The sequence below is a fragment of the Aphelocoma coerulescens genome, chromosome 27 (genome assembly GCF_041296385.1).
Source record: "Aphelocoma coerulescens isolate FSJ_1873_10779 chromosome 27, UR_Acoe_1.0, whole genome shotgun sequence".
NCBI classification, from domain to species: domain Eukaryota; kingdom Metazoa; phylum Chordata; class Aves; order Passeriformes; family Corvidae; genus Aphelocoma; species Aphelocoma coerulescens.
Genome location: NC_091040.1, coordinates 1,851,256 through 1,873,781, shown reverse-complemented (window position 1 = coordinate 1,873,781; position 22,526 = coordinate 1,851,256). Strand labels below are relative to the sequence as shown.

Sequence of the window (22,526 nt, the reverse complement as noted above, 5' to 3'; positions counted from 1 at the left end):
GAAATCCAGCTTTGCCAGGAAAACCGATGGCATGGGAGCTGCTGCCCCACAAAACGTCCCCAAAACCCCAAATTTTGGCAAAGGGACAATTACCAATGGTGGCTTTGCTGTCACCGTCAGCCCCAATCCGTATTAGGACACGGAGCAGAGGCATTTCCAGGCACGGAGCGGCGCTTCCCAGTAAATAAATAGGATTTTTTCCCCCTACTATTGCAGGGACTTAAAGACTTTCCCTTTTTTAAATAAGCAGCAGCTCTAAAAATAATAAGAAAAAAATCCAGCTCGGGTTGGCTCAGGTCTGATAAGCAGCTGAGGATTTTTGTAGGTGAAGGAAAGGTGAACTGGATTTGAGAATTATCTCCTTTATTCCCGAACCTGTGGGATCGTTGGGGGGTGTCCAGGAATCTCTCGGCTCCAGGTGAACCCAACCTGGATTTTTGGGGTTTGGTTGCAGAGAGTCCCTCACTCCTCACCAAAACACCCCAAAATCCTACAAAATCCTATTTTTTTTTCCTTTCCCCCCCCCTTCTTTTCCTTCATTTCCCCCACAGGCGGTAAATAATAGCAGGAATCTAGAATTCCTGGAAAACTCAGGTGCCAACCTTTAAATGACATTGGGATCCAGCTCTGCCTGGAACGTTTGAAACTCTCTTTGCTATTCCGGAGGAGCCTGGGAGGGATTTCAGAATCCCAGGTTTTGCTGTTTTATTGGGATTATAAAAAAGAAAAAAAATCCACATCTGAGGGAGTTGGGAACATCACAGGTGAACAGGAACATTCCATAAATGCCAACATCCCTTCCAGGCTGGCAAAAATCCATTGGATTCGTGCATGGGAATGGGAAAGGGAGAGAAATATTCATTTTAATCATGGGCAGAGCAAGGGGAAATAAAATCCAGGAGGAAAATTGTGGCAAATCTTCAGGGAAGTCCCAAGGGGCAGCGGGATCATTTAAAATCCAGGGGGGAGAAGGCGTTAAATGGGAATGTTAAGGATAAGGAGAAGAATGGGAATGGGAATGGGAATGGGAATGGGAATGGGAATGGGAATGGCATGAGAGGCCACTGGAAATGTTGGCTGTAGGATTTCAGGGTAAATCCTGCCCTGGGAGGGGCAAATCCGGCAGGAGAGGGGTGGGAGGAGGGGAATTTTAAGGCACTTTCCAACCCAAATTGTTCCGTAATTCCACGGTCGATGCTCTGGGAATGGGATTCGGATGGAGCCGCCCCACGGTGCCTGATGTTGAGGATATCCAAAGGTGGGAAATGTTGGAAAAAGAAGGAATATTTGGGAAAATAGGGAATAATTAAGGAAATAATGTTAGGGTTGCTCAATACCCCACCCCTGGTTCCAATATCCACACGGATGTGCTTTTCCACACGGACCGGGAACGCGTGGTTTTATGCAGATGGATCATAAATCCTGGGAAAAAAGGGATTACAGACCCATTTCTCGACCATCAACAGCGAAAAGCTGCATTGGGGTTTAACCCCTTCCTCTCCAGGCTTTGCCTTGTGGGGTTGAGCCCCAGAGCCCATCAGGAGTGGAGGCTCCCAAAAAAACGAAGTGTCCAAAATCTTGGATTTCAGCCTGTCCTGTTCTGCAGCAAGGAAATTTAAAACAAAAAAAAAACCAGGAAAAGGCTGGAGCTGAGCATTCCGTGCCTGACGGCAGCAGATTTGCAGCTGCCTGGAATAAATCGGGCTCGGGAATAAATCAATGGAAGCCGGGGGGGGGTGTCCGGCCCCTGGAGTCACAGGGGGGATGGGGAGGATGGGGGCAGGTAGGGATGAGGGAAGGGAAGGGATGGAGGATGGGATGGAGGTTGGGATGAAGGGATGAAAGTTGGGATGAAGGAAGGGATGGAGGTTGGGATGAAGGAAGGGATGGAGGAAGGGGTGGAGGTTGGGGATGAAGATTGGGATGAAGGTTGGGATGAAGGAAGGGATGAAGAAAGGGATGGAGGTTGTGAGGAAGGGTGGGATGAAGGTTGGGATGAAGGTGGGAATGAAGGCTGGGATGGAGGTTGTGATAAAGGGTGGGATGAAGGTTGGGATGAAAGTTGGGATAAAGTTTGGGATGAAGATTGAGATGAAGGAAAGGATGGAGTTCGGGATGAAGGTGGGGATGGAGGTTGGGATAAAGGGTGGGATGAAGGTTGGGATGAAGGAAGGGATGAAGGTTGGAATGAAGGAAGGGATGGAGGTTGGGATAGAGGTTGGCATGAAGGTTGGGATGGAGTTCGGGATGAAGGCTGGGATGGAGGATGTGATAAAGGTTGGGATGAAGACTGGGATGAAGGAAGGGATGAAGGTTGGGCTAAAGGTTGAGATGGAGGTTGGGATGACGGAAGGGATGGAGGCCGGGATGAAGGAAGGGATGGAGTTCGGGATGAAGGTGGGGATGGAGGTTGTGATAAAGGTTGGGATGAAGAAAGGGATGAAGGTTGGGCTAAAGGTTGGGATGGAGGCTGGGATGAAGGAAGGGATGGAGGTTGCAATAAAGGGTGGGATGAAGGAAGAAATGAAAGAAGGCATGAAGGTTGGGATGAAGATTGGGATAAAGGTTGGGATGAAGATTGGGATGAAAGAAGGAATGAAGGCTTGGGTGAAGGCTGAGATGAATGAAGGGATGAAGGCTGGGATGGAGGTGGAAGTGCAGATCGGGAGGCAAGGGAGGAAGGGATGGGGGGGCAGGTAGGGATGAAATTTGGGGTTCGGGGGGGGCAGGTAGGGATGAAGGAAGGGATGAAGGTGGAGGGACAGATAGGGATGAAGATGTGGGTGCAGGCAGGGATGAAGGTTGGGATGATGTTTGGGATGCAGACAGGGATGCAAGCAGGAGGTGCAGACAGGCCCGGGAGGTGCTGCTTTGCTGAGCTGCTTTTGTGCCTCAGTTTCCCCAGTGCAGGAGAGGCTGGGCTGTGTCCCCACCCTGTGCCCGGCTGTGTCCCCACCCTGTGCCCGGCTGTGTCCCCACCCTGTGCCTGGCTGTGTCCCTGTCCTGTGCCCAGCAGTGTCCCCGTCCTGTGCCCGGCTCTGCTGTCACCGAGGGGGTCCTGGGGAGCTGAAATTTGGGGTGGGGTTGTGCGGACAGGGGAGCGCGTGCTGCTCTCCCTGCTGGGAGGGGCTGTTCCCAGGAATCCTGTGCCCTTCCCGATGGCGCCGTCGGCTCTGGGGTGCGGGGGCCGTGCAGGGGACACAGGTGGCACCGGACACAGGTGGCACCGGACACAGGTGGCACTGAGGGTCCCACGGAGCCGGGGCACGGGGGGAGCCCCTTGGCGCTGTGCTGGGGGGGCTGATGGAGGGGTGTGAATCCAGGGGTGAATCCAGGGGTGAATCCAGCTGTGAATCCAGCTGTGAATCCCTGTGTATCCATGTGTTATCCCTGTCTGTATCCATGCCCCTATCCCTGTATTTCCCTGTGTTGTCCATATCCATGTCCATATCCATATCCCTGAGCTATCCATGTCCATATCCATGTCCCTCTCCCGGTGTTATCCCTGTCCGTATCCATGTCCATATCCCTGTCCATATCCCAGTGTTATCCATGTCCATACCCATGTCCATCTCCAAGTGCATCTCCCTATATTTCCATGTCCATACCCATGTCCCTATCCCGGTGTTATCCCTGTATTTCCATGTCCATATCCATGTCCCTATCCCAGTGTTACCCATGTCCATATCCATATCCATATCCATGTTCCTATCCGGGTGCTATCCATGTCCATGTCTGTGTCCATGTCCATGTCCATGTCCATGTCCATGTCCATGTCCATGTCCATGTTTCCATGTCCATATCCATATCCCTGTCCCGGTGTTATCCATGTCCATACCCTTGTCCATCTCCATGTCCATTTCCCAGTATTTCCATGTCCATATCCATGTCCCTATCCCGGTGTTTCCATGTCCCTATCCCGGTGTTATCTATGCCCATGTCCATGTCCCTATCCCTGTGTTTCCATGTCCCCATCCCTGTGTTTCCATGTCCCTATCCCTGTGTTTCCATGTCCCCATCCCTGTGTTTCCATGTCCCTATCCCTGTGTTTCCATACCCCTATCCCGGTGTTTCCATGTCCCTATCCCGGTGTTATCCATGTCCCTATCCCGGTGTTATCTATGCCCATGTCCATGTCCCTCTCCCGGTGTTTCCATGTCCCTATCCCGGTGTTTCCATGTCCCTATCCCTGTGTTTCCATGTCCCTATCCCGGTGTTTCCATGTCCCTATCCCTGTGTTTCCATACCCCTATCCCGGTGTTTCCATGTCCCTATCCCGGTGTTTCCATGTCCCTATCCCGGTGTTATCCATGCCCATGTCCATGTCCCTATCCCGGTGTTTCCATGTCCCTATCCCAGTGTTTCCATGTCCATATCCCAGTGTTTCCATGTCCCTCTCCCGGTGTTTCCATGTCCCTATCCCAGTGTTTCCATGTCCCTATCCCTGTGTTTCCATACCCCTATCCCGGTGTTTCCACGTCCCTATCCCGGTGTTTCCATACCCCTATCCCGGTGTTTCCATGTCCCTATCCCGGTGTTTCCACGTCCCTATCCCGGTGTTTCCATACCCCTATCCCGGTGTTTCCACGTCCATATCCCGGTGTTTCCATGTCCCTATCCCGGTGTTTCCATACCCCTATCCCGGTGTTTCCATACCCCTATCCCAGTGTTTCCATGTCCCTATCCCGGTGTTTCCATACCCCTATTCCTGTGTTTCCATGTCCCTATCCCAGTGTTTCCATGTCCCTATCCCGGTGTTTCCATACCCCTATCCCGGTGTTTCCATGTCCCTATCCCAGTGTTTCCACGTCCCTATCCCGGTGTTTCCATACCCCTATCCCAGTGTTTCCATGTCCCTATCCCGGTGTTTCCATACCCCTATTCCTGTGTTTCCATATCCCTATCCCAGTGTTTCCACGTCCATATCCCGGTGTTTCCATGTCCCTATCCCGGTGTTTCCATACCCCTATCCCGGTGTTTCCACGTCCCTATCCCGGTGTTTCCATGTCCCTATCCCTGTGTTTCCATACCCCTATCCCGGTGTTTCCACGTCCCTATCCCGGTGTTTCCATACCCCTATCCCTGTGTTTCCATGTCCCTATCCCGGTGTTTCCACGTCCCTATCCCGGTGTTTCCATGTCCCTATCCCTGTATTTCCCTGCGTTATTCCCTCACGTGCTCTCCCCCCTCCCCGCCCCTCCCCCCCCGCTCAGGCCCCGCCCCCCCCGCGCACTCAGCGCCCCCTGCCGGCGGCGGGAGGGGGCGGGGCGGGGCGGAGCCGCGGTTGCCATGGTGACGGCGCCGCGGGCGGGGCGGGGCGGGCGCGCGGGGCCGGCGGCGGCGGGAGGTGGCGGGAGGTGGCGGCTCCGAGCCGAGCGGGGCCGAGCGGGGCCGAGAGTGGCCGAGCCGAGCCGAACGCGGCCGAGCCGAGCCGAGCGGGGCCGAGCGGCGCTGCGGATCCCGACCCGCCGCGCTCACCTGCCGCAGGTACCGGGCGGGAAGGAGCGGGATGGAGCGGGATGGAGCGGGATGGAGCGGGATGGAGCGGGGAGCATCCCCCCGGGTGCTTACGGAGCTGGTGTCCGCCACTCCCTGAAGCAGTTCCCCCCCCCGCCCCGATCTCCCCTACCCCAGCTGCCCTGGTGTCGCACCCCAGTATCCTCCCTCCCCAAAATTCCCACCCCGAGGTCCCGGTTCCCCTCTCCCATCCCCGTCAGCAGCCGGGGGTGTCCTTACCCTGGCCCCAGACCGGGGGCAGCCCCTCGAGCTTCCCCTCCAGCTGCCCCTTTTTTTATGCCCCCCCCCTTTTCTCCAGCCCCCCCCCTTTCCTCCAGCCCCCCCTTTCCCTTCATCCCCCTTCCCTGGGGGTCCCCAAGCTGGCGGTGGGGAGCGGGCGGCACTTTGTGGGTGCCGTGGTCCCTGCGCTGCCCTTTGGTGCAGCAGCCGGGGGGGGCTCACCTTGGCCCCCCCAGGTGCACAGGGGGGGCGTGAAAAGCTCCCGGGGGTGCCCACGCCAGCCCCCCCCCGCAGCCCCCACTGTCCCAGGGCAGCTCCGCGTTGTCACCCGTGTCCCTGTGCCCCGGCAGGGGACACCGATCCCCTCTGCCCCCCTCGGGCAGCGGAGAGGGGCAGATGGTGGCCTGGGCACGCAGTGTCCCTGCGCCCTGCGGGTGCTTGTGGGTGCTCACCTGGCCGAGCTGGAACCGCGGGGACCCCCAGGGGTACACCCAGCCGGACCCCTGCGGTGGCAGGAAAGGTTTGGCCGCACCTCACCCCGGCCCCCCAAGAGGTGGCACACGGAGAGGCAGCCTTGGCATGAGGTTGGCACCGTCGCGTCCTCACTTGGGTGCCCGGCTGGGCTGGGGGTGCCCCGCACGGGTTAGTTTGGGGCTACCTGGGTGCTCAGTGGGGACGGTGAGCGCTGGTTGAGGTGACGCGGGTGGCAGAGGGGTCGCGGGGTCCCTCGGGGCTCTTCCCTCGGGTGTCATCTTGGTCTCCAGAGGTGGAGAGTGACGGGAGGCGCTGGGAAGTGCTGAAATGGTGGAGCGGAGCGCGCGTGGCTGTCGGGAGTAACACGAGCGTGTGTGCGTGTCCCTGGGACTGCAGCCGGAGCCGGCCCTATCGATTCCCTCCTTTTGCCCCCAGCAGGCAGCGATTCCTGGCTCGTTACAGCAGACCTGGCTGGGAATGGGGGCTCCAGAGTCAGGCACAGCCCCGTGGGTCACCCCACTTCTCCTTGGGGTTTTTTTTATGGAAGGGGGTCTTGAAGTCCCCAAGAAGTGCGGACTAAAAAAAAACCAGGATGGGGACAGCGATGGCAGCCCCGGGGAGGAGCAGTCCGGCAGGGAGGTGCCCACCAGGAATTGGAGGTGGGATGCTCCCCTTGGCACCGTCGGGCTCCCGGCGCTGCCCCTTCCTCCCCCTGGGAGGGCTGTGCGCATTCCTGCTCTCCCCGGCACACGCGGGCAAGGTGAACGCGTCCGTCTGTCCATCCATCCATCCATCCATCCATCCATCCATCCATCCATCCATCCATCCATCCATCCATCCCTCCGTGCCCCGAAGTTTCCCGCGGTTCCTAACCCAAATCCGGCTCCTTCTGCCCCTCACCTGGGGGGTTCCTGGCGAGCCGGGCTGGGTTTTAGGGGAGGAGGGGACGCCAAAGCCCTGCAGCAGCCGGAGCGGCGGCTCCGCTGTCCCTGCGGCTCCTCCAGCCCCGGCTCAGGCGGGGACAGAGGAAGGGCAGGGCGGGCTCCAGCAGCGGCTGCGAATCGGGGTCTTCCTCACCCCCATCTCTGCCGAGAAAGGGGGTGCGCAGCCCCCCCCGCGGTGCCGGGCCCTCCCCAGGGACCCTGCGGTGGGGACGCGGCTGCTGTGACCCCCCCGAGGGGACCCCGCTGAGGCTCCAGCCCTTGTGCTTTGCGTTTGTCGGGGATTTATCCGGCTTTGCTGAGGCTGGGGGTGCCGGATGGAGCCGGGGGGGGGTTCACGCCGAAGCTGCCGGGGATCGGACGCGGTGCTGGCCGGGGCTGTGCGCGGCGGGGAGCGGAGCGCTGCTCGCTGCCTGCTCGCTGCCGGCTTTACCTTGCACGTCCCTATTGTGTTTGGTCCACCTACGCCGTGCCGTTGCCATGGCCACCGTGCCATCTGATCTGCCCAACTCCTGCCAGCTTCCCCTGCCCTGCCCCAAAACCTCTGGCCCGGCAGCGGGGTGGCGACTGAGGGACACCTTGACCCCCCGTGCGCGGCTCCGGGGCGCTCCTGCATCGGCGAGTGATGGACCAGAGACCCCCCCCCTGCTCCGCTCGTGAGCGGGCTGGGGGTGTGCTGAGCATGAGACGCGGTCCCCAGGGCAGCTGCAGCGCGGGAGGGGGGCCTGACCTTGGCCGGGGCTGCTGCAGAAGGGAGATTTTGGAGCCCCAGCATGGCCGCTCCTCGGCACAGCACGTCCTGATGCACTGCTCCAAGCAGGCGCTGCAGATTCGCCTCGCACCGGGAGAGGAGGCGGCTGGAGCCAGGGCCAGCGAGGCAAAGCCACCCGTGGCCAGCGGTGCTCGGGCTCTGGTGTGACCTGGGCTGTCCCCGGTGGCCGCGGGGGGAGGTCAAGGCTGTAATTAGCGCTAATGGGCTTGGAAAGGAGGAGGTGCGGGGGCAGGTGGAGGGGCCTGGAGGGGAAAGTTGGAGCTGCGTGGTTGTGCTGGGGGTCTGTGGGGGATGCCTGACGTTGAGCCGCTGTGACAGGCGGCTGTGGCATCTCTGATGTCACCTCGATGGCCGTCAGGGCCTTCTTTGGGTGGAGGGACAGCAGAGCCCAAGGCTCTGCCTGAAGGAGAAGCAGCAAAACCAGCAGAGCTCTCCTCGTGGTGGGCTCTGGGTGTCACACGGAGCCCCCTGAGGAGCCCAGGTGACAGGAACGAGCCCCAGCCCCCTCGCATCCCCTCCTATCCCCGCTGTCCCCTCCCCTGCTCAGGTTTGAGAGGTCCCTGCAAGACCTCAGGTGACAAAATCCGCAGCCCCCGGCGCCGGCGTTGCTCTCCGCTCAGTCTGGTCACTGTTTGCATTCTTCTCCCTGTCTTGTCATGTTGCTATTTCCACTTTAATTCACTTTCACTGGCGCTGAAAAAGCATTTAAAAAAAAAAACCACCCAAAACTTTAATAAGGAGAAATAGATTAAATTCACTTTACTGTTATTTTTCAAGGAGATTTCTGTTTGTCAAGACGCGGTGCCTGGGGGGGGGGGGGACTCGATCGGAAGCTGGAACTCCTGGAAATGAGTTAATTAAAAAGCCGATGGAGCCGCCTCTGTCCTCCCTCCGAGTGCGGCGTGCCGGGGTGGCTGCTGCCGCTGCTGCCCGCTCGAGAGGGACACGGTCCTGCCTCGTTAATCACCAACAGATTTGTGATTTAATTGCCAGCCAGGGGAAGTCCCCCTCGGTCAAGGCGCTGACTCACTTGGATTTCATTTCATTTTCTGCTCCTGGGACAGCCACAACGACCATTTCATTTATTTATTTTTTTTTTTCCAACTTAACTCCCAAATATTCGCGATTACATCACTCCAGCGCTGCTTTTCCGCCTCTGTGCTCGCGTGTGTGTCCGTCCCTCCGAGCAGAGCAGCCGCGTGTGCCCGGCCGCGGCTTCACGGCACCACCTCCACCCTCCTCCTTGCTTTTCCAGCCCGTCATTCCCGTGCTTTGGGGAGCCCCCGCTCCTCGTTATTGCCTCGTTCGGCAGCTCCGCGGACATGACTCTCATTGTAATTATAAATCGCAGCCGCTGTAATTCCCCGCACCTTGCGGAGCCCTGCTGCAAGGAGCCGCCTGCTTCATGGCTCGGAACGAGGCTGTCGCTTCCAATCCTCTCCCGGCCCATTATCTCCCTTTGATGCTTTTGAAGAGCCAGCGAAATGTTAATTCCACCCCGGCCCTCTCCTCTCCCCTCCTCCTTGGACAAATCCAGCCTGGGAGGGGCTGGCAGCGACCTGGGCACCGCGCTGGGGTTGTCACCGCTCTGTCCCCGCTTTTGTGGGGGGCTGCAGGGACGTGGCTGTGCCTGATCCGGGACACTCTGCGGTGCATCCTGTGTGCTTTGGGATATTTGGGATGGGTGCAGGTCGGGCTGGGCATGGTGCCAGGGGTGGCACCAGTGCCAGCAGGGACAGATGGAGCCCACAAAGGGCCGCGCGGTGCTGGCCATGGCCCGCTTGGCGCTGGCGGGCAGCGCCAGATTGTCAGCCCTGGATGCTCCTGGCTCCCTGCAGGGGACAGGCAGCGTGTCCCTGTCCCCCAGGGCTCGGCCTGGGCGGTGCCACATTCCCAGGGAAGGGTTGGATCCCCTGAGCTGGGATAGGGACAGGTGCTGTGCCACCCTGTGCCCGCAGGTCACGGTGCCCAGCCCAAATCGCTGCCGGAATGTTCTGGATTTGCTCCCGCGGCAATTGGGGCTCGTCAGCAGTCGGATGCGGAGCCGTGGTGAGCGGTGGGGTTGTGATTTATGGGCTCGGTGATAAGCTTGTCCAGTCATCCCAAAATAATAAATAAAATCCACACCCGGCGCTGGCACCAGATAGGATCAGCAATATCAGGGCACAGGAAAATTACCGAGGCTCCTCCACAGCAAAAATGAAGAGCAGGGAGGGGAGGGGAAAAAGGAAAAGTTGGGGAAGGAAAAAGTCAGGAGCATCTTCTCCTGCCGTGGACTGGGCTGAGGGCCTTTGGGGACTGGGCCAAACTGGTTTGGCTGCAGCTTTTCCCAGCAATGCTGGAACATCAGATCTCAGGGAAGGCCCATTTCAGCCGTTAAATGGAAGGAAGGAATCAGGGAATTAAGGAATTAAGGAATTAGGAGGGGGGTGAGCACCTGAGCATCCCCCGGGTGTGACATCGGCACTTTGGGGAGCCGGCACTGGGTGAACTGGTGGGGAGAAGCGGCTGCTGGGAGGGAAGGGATGGGGGATAGAGCCCTGTCCAGCCAAAATCAGCTGGAAAGAAAAATCCCGTCCATTTGAAATCAGCTTTGTCGAAGCCGCCTGGCGCAGACGTCGCCGGGAGCAGCGGCCGGGCCTGGCGTGGGAGCAGAGACAGAACTGCTGCCCCTGCAGCTTCCGGGGGACATTCCCGGCTCCAGGCAGGGCTGGCACATCCCGGGGCTTGGGCAACCCCGCAGGGAGCCAGGGCTTGGGCAACCCCGCAGGGAGCCGGGGCTTGGGCAACCCCGCAGGGAGCCGGGGCTCGGGCAACCCCGCAGGGAGCCAGGGCTTGGGCAACCCCGCAGGGAGCCGGGGCTTGGGCAACCCCACAGGGAGCTGGGGCTTGGGCAACCCCGCAGGGAGCCGGGGCTTGGGCAACCCCACAGGGAACCGGGGTTTGGGCAACCCCGCAGGGAGCCAGGGCTTGGGCAACCCCAGAGGGAGCCGGGGCTCGGGCAACCCCGCAGGGAGCCGGGGTTTGGGCAACCCCGCAGGGAGCCGGGGCTTGGGCAACCCCGCAGGGACATCCCGGGGCTTGGGCAACCTCGCAGGGAGCCGGGGCTCGGGCAATCCCGCAGGGAGCCGGGGCTCGGGCAACCCCGCAGGGAGCCGGGGCTCGGGAAATCTAGCAGGGACATCCCGGGGCTCGGGCAATCCCGCAGGGAGCCAGGGCTCGGGCAATCCCAGAGGGAGCCGGGGCTCGGGCAATCCCAGAGGGAGCTGGGGCTCGGGCAACCCCGCAGGGAGCCGGGGCTGGCTCCAGCCGAGCCCGGGCAGCTGCCGGAGCCTCTCCCGGGGCCGGAGGCTTGGGATGAGCACAGGGCACTGCTGGAACTGGGGATGTGCTGTGCAGGGCTCGGGGGGACTGGTGCTACTGGTTTGTCTGAGCCCGGTGCCACTTCCCCTGTGCCCAGAATCACTTGCCCAGCACCCAGAATCACTTGCCTACCTCCAGCATCACTTGCCCTGCAGCCAGTATCACTTGCCCTGCACTCAGAATCACTTGCCCGCCTCCAGTATCACTTGCCCTGAGCCCAGCGTCACTTGCCCTGAGCCCAGTGTCACTTGCCCTGTGTCCAGCATCACTTGCCCAGCACCCAGAACCACTGGCCCACCTCCAGCATCACTTGCCCTGCACCCAACATCACTTGCCCATGCCCAACATCACTTTCTCTGTGTCCAGCATCACTTGCCCAGCACCTAGAATCACTTGCCCCATGCCCAACATCACTTGCTCTGTGTCCAGCATCACTTGCCCTGCACCCAGAATCACTTGCCCACCTCCAGCATCACTTGCCCTGCAGCCAGCATCACTTGCCCTGCATCCAGAATCACTTGCCCACCTCTAGCATCACTTGCCCAGCACCCACAATCACTTGCCCTGAGCCCAGCATCACTTGCCCTGCACCCAGAATCACTTGCCCAGCACCCAGAATCACTTGCCCTGCACCCAGACTCACTTGCCCTGTCCCCACACCCCTCTCCCTGCTCCCAGCTCCCTTTTCCTGTTCCCAGCTCCCTTTCCTTGATCCCGCCCCTGCATCCGTGGCTCCACGCTCCGGGTGGCTCCGCTCGTTTTCCCCCCCAAAACCACCGTGAAGTGGCTTCTCCTTTTCCAGGGAATGTTTTGGGACAGCTCGGCATTCCCGGGGCGAGCTGGGCTCCTGCTGGGCGTTATCTCCAGCCGGCTGATCCCGGCTGGGAGTTGCTGTTCCTGCCGGTGCCTCCGAGGCACGGCGTGCCCTTGGAAAAGACCTTTGTGCCTCCAGGCTCGGCTGCAGGAAACCTCGGCGCTCTTTGACTCAAAGCGCTTCTAAAACGCTTTTTTTTGGGGGGGGGGTTGGTTGAGGTTGGAAACTCCCGGTGTTGTGTGGAATACTGATGTGAGCAGCGGCCGGAGTGGGAATGGGGCTGGGATGAGAACGGGGTTGGGATGAGCTGAGGTTTGGGATGAGGCGAACGGGAGGATTTGTGTTGGTGCTCGTGGGCTCGGCCTCCTGCTCAGCAGAAGGGGGAAATCGGCAAGAAGTGAAGGGAGCGAAGCAGCAAATCTGCCCGTGGATGGGGGAATTCCTGGGATAAAAAATCTGGGATGGTCCCGCGTTTTTGCAGCTTCTCCTTGGCGGCGCTTTGCAGGGACTGGGAGGCACTGGGAGCTCGGTGCAGGGGTTTGGATTTTAAATACTCACTAAAAAAATCATCTTCGAAGTAACAAACGAGGTTTGCAGGCTCAGGGGGTCGTGGTGGGGGGATAAAAAGGAGAGGATGGGTGGGGTGCGAGAAGGGAGGACAGAGCAGAGGAGAACTTCGATCCCAATAAAATCCCGTTTGGGAAAAAAAGCTGCTTTGTTCCTGTTTCTCCCACCTCACCCATCATTATCCCGGGGATTTCTCCTTCCAGCCACGTGGATCTCACCCCTTGTCCCTGCATCCCACCCCTTGTCACGGGATCCACCTTCCCTCCTGCTGGGGGTTGGATGGGGCTGGGAACTGGAATTGTGGGATCCCGCTGGAACGGGGAATGAGTTCAAGATCACTTCCCACCCAAACCATTCCATAATTCCATGATCCTGTGGCTTGCTGGGATCCCACAGCCCCATCTGCTGCGGGAGGGGGTCCCGAACCTCCCCGGCCCACCCCGGTGGGGTTGTGGTGCCGCTGCCCCGAGCATCCTCAGGGATTCCAGTCTCCCCCCGGCGATCCTCGGGAATGGGAAGCCCTGGAGCTGCCGGGCTCGCTGGGCTGTGAGCGGTGCCAGCTCCTGTCACTGGCGGTGGCACATTGCTCTGACACCGGTGACAACACGGCAGAGGGAGGGGGCAGGGAAAGGGGAAGGGGGGATTGGAAAATCCCGTTAAAAATGAACATTGTTGTGACTTCCAGCACCGCAGCAGTGCCAGGACGGGCTGGGCACACCAGTGACACCAGCAGCGATGCTGGGCTGGCGTCACACCCCCCTTTCCCTCCTTTTTCACCCCAATTTGCTTCAATCCCCACCCCCTGCTTGCTCCCCAAAACTCCCCCAACCCTTTGGGAGGGGCAGGAACCAGAGCAGGTTTAAATTCGAGCTCAGCGGTTCTCAAAGGGAAAACGAAAGTCAAAGCAAGAATCTTAATGGTATTTTTTTGTTTGTGTGTGTGTGTGTGTGTGTTTCTTCTGTTGTTTTATCTTTTTTTTTCTGTTAGCAACCCAACTACTGGAGCTTTAAGGTCAGTATTTCGGATTTTTTTCCTGCTTCTCTTTGAAATGCATGTGCTTGGCCACCCCAGCTGTGGACGGAGGGTGGGAGCTCGGGGTGGGTTTTGTTGGTTTTTTTTTTTTTTTTTGGATGAGGATTCCCGAGCTGAAGTTGTTTGGTCTCAGCTCAGCTGAAGTTTAAGGTCATGAGAGGGATTTTTGGGGCTCGGGGTCAGTTGTGAGTTGTTCCGTGAGGCTGTGGCTTGCCCTCGTTCTGACCACTCATCCCACGGCCAAATCCTGCTGCTCTGGAGTGGTGTCCTTGACCAGAATTCTGGGAAAAGGCCGGGAAAAGGCCGGATTTGGATGGGGTCGGAAGTCCATGCGTGGAGCTCCATCCTGGTGGCTGCTCCCAGGCAGGGATACAGGGGTTGCTCTGGTTTCCAGCCTCCTCCTCCTCCTCTTCCTCCTCCTCCTGAAGCTCTGGAGCTGATCCCATCCCTTTTCCCTGCCGGGCTCTGGGACCTGCCACCCTCCCCACTGCTCGGTGTCCCCTTGGCTGGTGCCCAGCACCTCTTCCCTTTCCGGGCTCCTCACCCCCCTCATTCCCCAAAAATTCTGGATAACGGGGCAGGAGATGATCTTGGGAGTCTCAGGATGGGAGGAGCTGTGGCAGCACCTCGCAGGATGGATGGAAGGGGAGCAGGAAGGAGATTTTCAGGATTGTGTTTGGTGCTGGGAGATTTTTAGATGAGAGGGAAGAGGAACGGGATTCCCAAGCTGCAATTTGGTGCTGAGGGATCTCCAGGCCAGAAAACAAAGTTGTTTATCCATCTGGAAGTGTCCGGGAGGGGAAGAGGCCTCATCCCTGTCCCCATCCCTGGCGCTCAGAAATCATGGAAAAGCGGAGAAATCCTCAGTGTTGGCTTTGTCTCGCCCGGAGCTTTGTCCCTGGAGCCACCTGTCCCACCAAGGGGACACTGCCCGGAGCCTCCTGGGGCTGTCCCCGCCCGGTGGCTCCTGCCAGCACCTCGGGAGCAGCCCGGCCTCTGTGTAGCAGCTGGAAGTCCCCGTGTCCCTCCCTCCTCCTGCTCTTCCTCCTCCTCCTCGTCCTGGCAGCGCTTCAAGGTCGCCCGCCTTGCCGGCTGACCTTGGCGCCTTGTCCCTGGTGGGTTCGCTCTTCCCGTGGAAAACAAACAGCAACAACAACAACAAAAAAAAAAAGCAGGGAATCTCCGCGCCCGGCTGGGGCCGGGAAATGCGGGATACGCGCACTTGTGCCGGGTTTTCATTCCCGGAGTGTTTGCGCTGTGGGACCGCGGCTCCCGGGAGGTTCAGCTGTCCCGGTTCCCACAGCCCCGCGCTCCCGGGGACATTCCTGGCACTGCGAGGGGAGGGAAGGCACAAAATCCTCACATTTTGTAATTTTTCCCCCCGATTTTCCGCGGGGCTGGACTTTAGGAGTCGCCACCCCACAGGGTTCCACAGGGACGGCTTTTCTCTAACGCCCTATTTTTCCACCCAAACTTTGCAAGGGGAGCATCCTCCCGGCTCTCCCCGCTGGGGGAATGTGCTGTGGGATAAATCCCAGCCCTGACCCCGCTGCCAAAGTGGGGCACGAGGCAGCTGGGGCTGGCTCGTCACGGGCGCAGCCCCGCGGGGAGCCCGGGGAGCAGCTGCTGGCGGCTTCCTTGAGGCCACCGCCGCCACCTGTGTCCCCCGCGGGCTCCTGCAGCCCCAGGAGTGGCCTTCAGCTGGGGGAGCTGCCTCCCACCCCCCCCAAAATAAAACTTTCATGGCCCTTTTAGGGTCCCTGGCTGTGTCCAGCTGCCACCCGCGGCTGCTGGGGGGGCAGAGGTGGCTCTGGCCCATCCCTCGGATAAAGAGGGGGGAGTGATCTGGGGATAGGACGGTGGAAAAGGCTGTGCTGGATTCCCAGGGACCCTCAGGCGTGGGACATGTGGCTGCTGCTCCTGCCCTGGTGTCCCCATCTGCTTGGGGACAGGTGGTGGCTGCGATCTGGGGCTCCCCAGGCGTGGAATTTGGGGCGGGGGGGGGGGGGTCCCTGCGCTGCTGCGTTTGTCGGTCGCAGATCTCGCAGAGGGGGGGTCCAGGGTGTCCCGCTGTCCCCAAGCCTTTCATCCCCACATCCCCACGTGTCCGTGGAGCAGCCCCTGGCCGGCTCCGTCCTCCTGCCCCAGCACATCCCGGGGATTTTTGCCGCCGCTTCCAGATCGAGCCGGCCCCCGCTGTGCCTTCCCCTGGGGCGAGCGCTCTCTGCTCCGAGCCATCGATCCGCCACCTCCGTGTCACTGTCGCGCTGCTGCCAGCCCCGAGTCCCCAGGCGGATTCCCGAGTCCCTCATCCAGGACATCCCAGCCCTCCCTCCATTTTTCCATCACCTGAATCGCCCCCCCAGCTCCCACTCTCCCTGCCCGAAAATCCTGGGAAGGGGCATCGCAGAAGTTTGGGAGGCCCAGGGCCACATCCAAGGTGGGGGGGAAAAGATCCTGCTGGGAACTCCTGTGGAGAGGCAGCACCGAGGGCTGGGGGCTCCCGCTGCGTTAATGCGGGGGGTGGGCCGGCTCCTGGTGGGATGCGGGAGGAACGGGAAGATCCAAAGGCTCGGGAGAGCTCCTTTGGAGCCGGGACTTTAAAGGAACATCAAAGGCAGCGAAGCGAGAGATACAGAGGGGGAAAAGCGGCGGGGGTGTGGGCGGGGGAGCGGCGGGGGACACTCAGGACACGTTTGTCTTTAAAACAAGTGTCTGGAGCTGCTTTATCCACACCGGGATCGTGCCCGGCTCCGGCCCCAGCCTCATGAACGGGGCTGCGGCTTCCCGGGAGCTCCGCGTCTCCTTGCGGGAAGCCATTTCCACCTCGGCGGCGCTCGCCCAGGCAGAATTAGAGGCAGGCCGCGGTATTTACAGGAGATGAGCAAATAGCAGGCGGGCTCGGCTCCTGGCATCCCGCTGCTCCCGCTCCAGCCTCCCCCCGGCTCCCTCCCTCCGGCCTCGGCCCCGCCGCGCTTCCAGAGGGACCCGCGCCCGCTGCCCAATGGGTTATTCGCCATGGGAAGGGGGATTTGGGGTGGGTAAAGAGGAAGGAGAGGCTGCTTCAATCTCCTCGCTGTGTTTTTGGGGTCCTCGCTGGTTTTCCAGCCTCTCCGGGAGCTGCTCTCCGTTGTTATCCATGGATCCCGGCGGTGGTCGGTGTTTGTGATCATGGAAACGGGGGATGGTTTGGCGTGGAAAGGAGCTTAAAGGCCGCCCCATCCCAACCCCCTGCCACGGCCGGGGATGGAACCCACTCCAAAGGCGTGCTGGGGGTGGGAGTGGCATCCTCAGCGTAGGAATGGGGAAACTGAGGCACGGCGGGAACGGACGGGATTGGATTTTCCAACGCACAACCTGCGGCAGTGTCGGGGCCTGAATCCCAGATTTGGGGCTCTCCCCCTCTGGCTCGTCCTGCTGAAGCCGCTTTTGGGGGTTTTTTTGCACTTCAAACAGAGCCTCGGAGCCGTTTTTTCCCCAGGGATGTGCCCGCCGGCGTTCCCTGCCTCCCTGTCCGCAGCTGTGCCAGCAAATCCTGCCTCGGATTCCAGAGGGCTGAGCTTTGTCACCACCCTGTCCCCGTCACTGTCCCGTGTCCCCCTGTGCCGGCTCCTCTCCTCGGTGCTCAGCCCTCGATCCCCAGCCTGGCTTTGTCCCTTGTCCCCTCTCCGCCGCTTCCTCACGCTCGCCTTTGCTCCCCATCCATCAGCATCCCGAAGGATGCAGTAATCGGATTATTTTTGGAAGATTCCGTCACCCGAGGCAGAGCAGGGACAGTGGGAAAGGGGCGGGTGAGGGTCGAGGTAGCAGGGATGGAACCAGGAATGTCATCCTCACCCCCAAAAAGCGTCTCCTGCCACATATCCCACCCTAATCCTCGTCATGGGGTCACCTCAGCCTCAGGGGAGCAGCTGGAGCAGGATCCCCGTTTGTCCAGGGGCTCGTGGTGGGGTGGATTCCAGGCTGGGCATTCCCGTTGGAGACACAGGGAAAGAAAATCCAGGGATAAAAATCTGAATTTGCTGCGAGGCGGATAATTAATGATGAGAGAGGGGTGGGATGAGAAGAAACGGGGCCAGGCGTGCCCTCGTTGGGGCTCTTCCCAATCCCAAATCCCTTCCAGCCCCACCAGAACCTTCTCCTGCCCCTCTGCGAGCAGTGACACTGCCCCACCCGCTTTTTTTTGGGCAGAAAAGGAGCATTTTTGGTGCTCCGAACTCAGCGCCCTCAGCATGCCTGGACTAAGGGACATCCCTCGGATCTCCCTTCTCCCGGGAAGATCCTGGCCCCATCCCGATCCCTCTGAGGGGTGGGACAGGGAAGGTGTGGGGCGAGCAGCAGCGTCAATATTCATGAGGCTGCAGAGGATCCAGGCTTTTAAATATTCATCGGGCACGCGGAGCCTCTCGCTGCCCGCAGGAACGGGGGGGAAAAACGGGAAGAAGGGATGAAAAACGGGAAGAGGGGACGAAAAACGGGAAGAGGGGATGAGCAGCCCCCCGTGTCCAGGGGCAGAGGGGCGGCTTCGGCTTGGGGATGCGACATCCGGACGTTGTCACCTGCAGAGGGTCGGGCAGGTGCTGGATGTCGGGAATAACCCATCCCGGAGCCCATCCCAAGGCAGGGAGTCCCCCTCACATCTGGCTGCCGCCCACATCTGGAGGGGGACGGCGCCTTCCTTTAGTCAAGGGGTCCGGTTTAAAAAACCTAATCCGATTTGAACGCTAATCCTGTTAACATTGAGATCAGGATTAATTCTGGGTTAATCGGGATAATCCTGACAAAATGTTGAGCATTAGACGTTGGATGAATTATTGCTGCCGGCAGCGGGAACGCTTTTAATTTGGTGGCGAGACGGGGGTGGGGGGAGAGGGGAGGGGCTGGGAAGGCGGGGATGGAGAGACCACAAAGCCTTGGATAGGGGGAGACTCCTGGAAAAACCCTTTGGATGGTGCTCAGAGCACCCTGGGCTTCTCATTTCTGCCACTTTTACCCAAATTACCTCCGGTTTTTCCCTCCTTTTCTTCCGGGCTCGGCATCTCCCGGCTCCTCCATCTCCAGAGGCAGGAGCTGGGATGGTGGAATTCCTTCCTGCACGGAATTCATCACTCCTGGCTGGTGGAGCTGGGGGAAAACACGGAGCAGGGGGATTCGGTTTCACCGGGATCCAGCCGGGATCAGATGTCCGGGCTGGGATGCGGGAGTGGGGCGGCACCACAGCCGGGAATGTCCAGCACTGGGATGCCCTGGGATGCAACTGGTTTGGAACCTGGGGGCTGATTCCCAGGCTGGGGAGGAGATACCTGGGTACCAGGGATGCTGAATTCCAGTTGGGAATACTGGGTTCTGCTCAGAGATCCGGGTTTCTGGTCGGGGATTCTGTATCCCGGTTGGACATACTGGTTTCTGGTCAGGGATGCTGGATTCCAGTTGGGATTGCTGGGTTCTGGTCAGGGATGGTGTATCCCAGTTGGGATTGCTGGGTTCTGGTCAGGGATGCTGAATTCCAGTTGGGAATGCTGGGTTCTGGTCAGGAACGCTGGTTATTGTTCAGGGATGCTGAATTCCAGTTGGGAATGCTGGGTTCTGGTCAGAGATCTGGGTTTCTGGTCGGGGATTCTGTATCCCAGTTGGACATACTGGTTTCTGGTCAGGGATGCTGGGTTCTGGTCAGGGATGCTCTCTTCCAGTTGGGAATGTTAGTTTCTGCTCAGAGATCCGGTTTTCTGGTCGGGGACTCTATTCCAGTTGGACATACTGGTTTCTGGTCAGGGATGCTGTATTCCAGCTGGGAATGCTGGGTTCTGCTCAGGGATGCTGAATTCCAGCTGAGAATGCTGGGTTCTGGTCAGGGATGCTGAATTCCAGTTGGGAATGCTGGTTTCTGGTTGAGGATGCTCTATTCCAGCTGGGAATGCTGGTTCCTGCTCAGGGATCCCGCTCTCTGGCTGAGGACGCCGCGCTCCGCTCCGGGATCCTTTCCCGGGGGGAATCCGCATCCCGCCGGGAGCGCGGGGGTGTCCGGAGGCTGCGGAAGTGTCCCGCACCCAGCACCCCGCTCCCGTTCCCCGCACCCCGCTCCCGTTCCCCGTTCCCCGCTCCCGTTCCCGGCACCCCGCTCCCGTTCCCCGCACCCCGCTCCCGTTCCCCGCACCCCGCTCCCGTTCCCCGCTCCCGTTCCCCGTTCCCCGCACCCCGCTCCCGTTCCCTGCACCCCGCTCCTGTTCCCCACACCCCGCTCCCGCACCCCGCTCCCCGCTCCCGCACCCCGCTCCCCGCTCCCGTTCCCCGTTCCCCGCTCCCGTTCCCGGCACCCCGCTCCCGTTCCCCGCACCCCGCTCCCGTTCCCCGTTCCCCGCTCCCGTTCCCGGCACCCCGCTCCCGCTCTCCACACCCCGCTCCTGTTCCCCACACCCCGCTCCCGTTCCCGGCACCCCGCTCCCGTTCCCCGCACCCCGCTCCCGTTCCCCTCTCCCGCTCCCGTTACCGAGCGGCCCCCGGCTCCCGCTGAGTCACCGCCCGGGGGCATCAATAATTCAGGAAGAGATGGGAATGAATGGAGGGAGGGATGAATGAACGGAGCCGCGCTGCCACCGTTGTGGCGGCAGAGAGCCCGACTGGGCAGACTGGGGAGGTCAAACTGGTCAAACTGGGATCCAGTTTGCCAAGCTCCCTCGTCCCACCCCGCCCTGGGCACAGCATCCCCTCCCCAGGAGCCGCCCCCCCGCCGTTCAGGGACAGAGGCGTGGGATCTCATCCCAGCATTTGGGAGGGAGGGAAGGGATCACCTGGCTGAGCCCTGGGCTGGGGGACCCCCAAAACGAACTGGTGGGAACTGGTTGGACTGGCTGAAGCCCCCAGGGATGTTGTGAGAGGTCAGGAAGGTGGAGAAATGACTGGGAGATGCTGCCATCTTTAAATGTCTTTAAAGCTTTTCCTTTTCCTTTTCCTTTTCCTTTTCCTTTTCCTTTTCCTTTTCCTTTTCCTTTTCCTTTTCCTTTTCCTTTTCCTTTTCCTTTTCCTTTTCCTTTTCCTTTTCCTTTTCCTTTTCCTTTTCCTTTTCCTTCCCCTTCCCTTTCCCCTTTCCCTCCCCCCTTTCCCTTTCCCTCCCCCCTTTCCCTTTCCCTTTCCCTTTCCCTTTCCCTTTCCCTTTCCCTTTCCCTTTCCCTTTCCCTTTCCCTTTCCCTTTCTCTTTCCCTTCCCCTTCCCCTTCCCCTTTCCCTTTTTTTTAAATTCCTATTTTTATTTTTTAATATTTTTGGTAGATAGGGAGACTGGGATGGAGAAGAGGGATGGAGAGAGGCAGGGCCCCACATGAGGGATCCCATTATCCTTTTCCCATGGCTCTTCCCAACGCCTCTCCAAGGAATTCTGTGCCAGGGGGTGGCACAGGGAGGTGCAGCGCTCACCCTGATCCACCCAGCAACGATTCCCAAACCTCCTTCCCTGCTCCCAGCCCATTCCCGGAGCAGCCCCAGCGCCCATCCCATCCCATCCCATCCCGAGGGCTCGGCACCAGATGGGATCCGCGGCGGGATGCCGGGATTAAGGGATGAGAGGGATTAATCCCGATCCGTGTCCAACCAGGGGCCGGAGCGCGGCTTTGTGCTCTCGGTAAATAACCGTGCCGGGGCCGGCCGTGCCAGCGCCGTGCCAGCTGTTTTCCAAGGATTTCAGGGCTCCCTCGCCTTTATCCCCATCCCTGCAGACGGGCAGGAGAAGGGAAGGTGCTGTACGCAGCTGCCAGGACCTGCCAAGCCCCGCTTCGGAGCACCCCCGCTGCCCATGGGGGGTGATTTTGGGGGGTCTGGGGGCTCCTGGCGGGCGCGGCCCCCCCGGAGCTGCCCTGCCCAGCCCGGGAGGCTCCTCCTGGTGACGGGAGGGGAGGCTGAGCTCGGGGACGGGCGGTGCCGGTGGCACGGGGACAGCGAGGGTTTGTCCATCCCAGGTCTGTCTCGGGGCTGGCTGGGAGGGTTTTGGGGTGCGAGAGGGTGCGGAGCTCGGGACGGGATGGGAATTGGAGCTCTGGGTGTCCTGCGAGTGTCCCCGAGGGGTCGGCAGAAGGGGAAGGAGCCGCTTGTCCTCCCGCTGTTCTTGTCACCGATAACAATCCGGAAGCCCCCCGGGTGTGGGATGGGACAGAGGGGTCTGGCTGGACCCGTTTTTCCCTTGGGATGGGTCCGGCACAGCCCTCGGAGCGTGCGGGGCTGGGACAAACCCCGAGTCCCGTCCCCGAGGGTCCCCCGGTGGAAATTTTGAGCTGCGGTGCTGCTCTGGGTGTTGTTGGGAACAGCTGCTCCATCCCCGGGCAGGATTCCTTCCCCACGCATTTTTCCCATGTTTTTTTTTCCCCCCTCTTATCTGCTTTGAAGTGACCTGGGGGAGGTCCTGTCCCCTCCACCACCCTCCTGTCACCTCCTCTGTTCCTCTCCTGACCCCTCTCCCCCTCTCCCCCTTTCCATCCAAGCAGCTCCGCCGCTTTTCCCGATCCAAAGGAATGACCCCATTCCTTTCCCGGCTTCCCAAAAAATCCGCCGGCACTTTGGATCCTTCCCCGCTGCCCTCCCAGCTCCGAGAATTCCGCCCTCCCAGCTGGGGACGGGAATTTGGGAGAGGGATGTGGAGGATGAGGACGAGGAGAGGCAGGAATGAGGAGCATCCTTATCTCTCCAGGCAGAGATAATGGAGCCGCTCCTGCGCTGGCAGCGGAAGGATCGTCGGGGCTTTTTAGGAGCTGAAAGAATCCCTTAATTGTGGCTTTTTTTAGCTCTGGGGAGACAAAAGACAAAAAAAAAAAAAAACCACCGACCAAAAAAAGAAAAAAACC

General features: G+C 60.0%; 1 protein-coding gene across 1 annotated transcript in view; it reads left to right on the top strand.

Annotated features, from left to right (window-relative positions):
* Positions 1–22,526, top strand: part of SRCIN1 (SRC kinase signaling inhibitor 1) — a 50,984-nt gene that overhangs the window by 5,311 nt on the left and 23,147 nt on the right. The window contains exon 3 of the mRNA XM_068996639.1: positions 13,655–13,678. Coding sequence (XP_068852740.1) covers positions 13,655–13,678 — 24 coding nt within the window. The remainder of the gene's footprint in view (positions 1–13,654; positions 13,679–22,526) is intronic.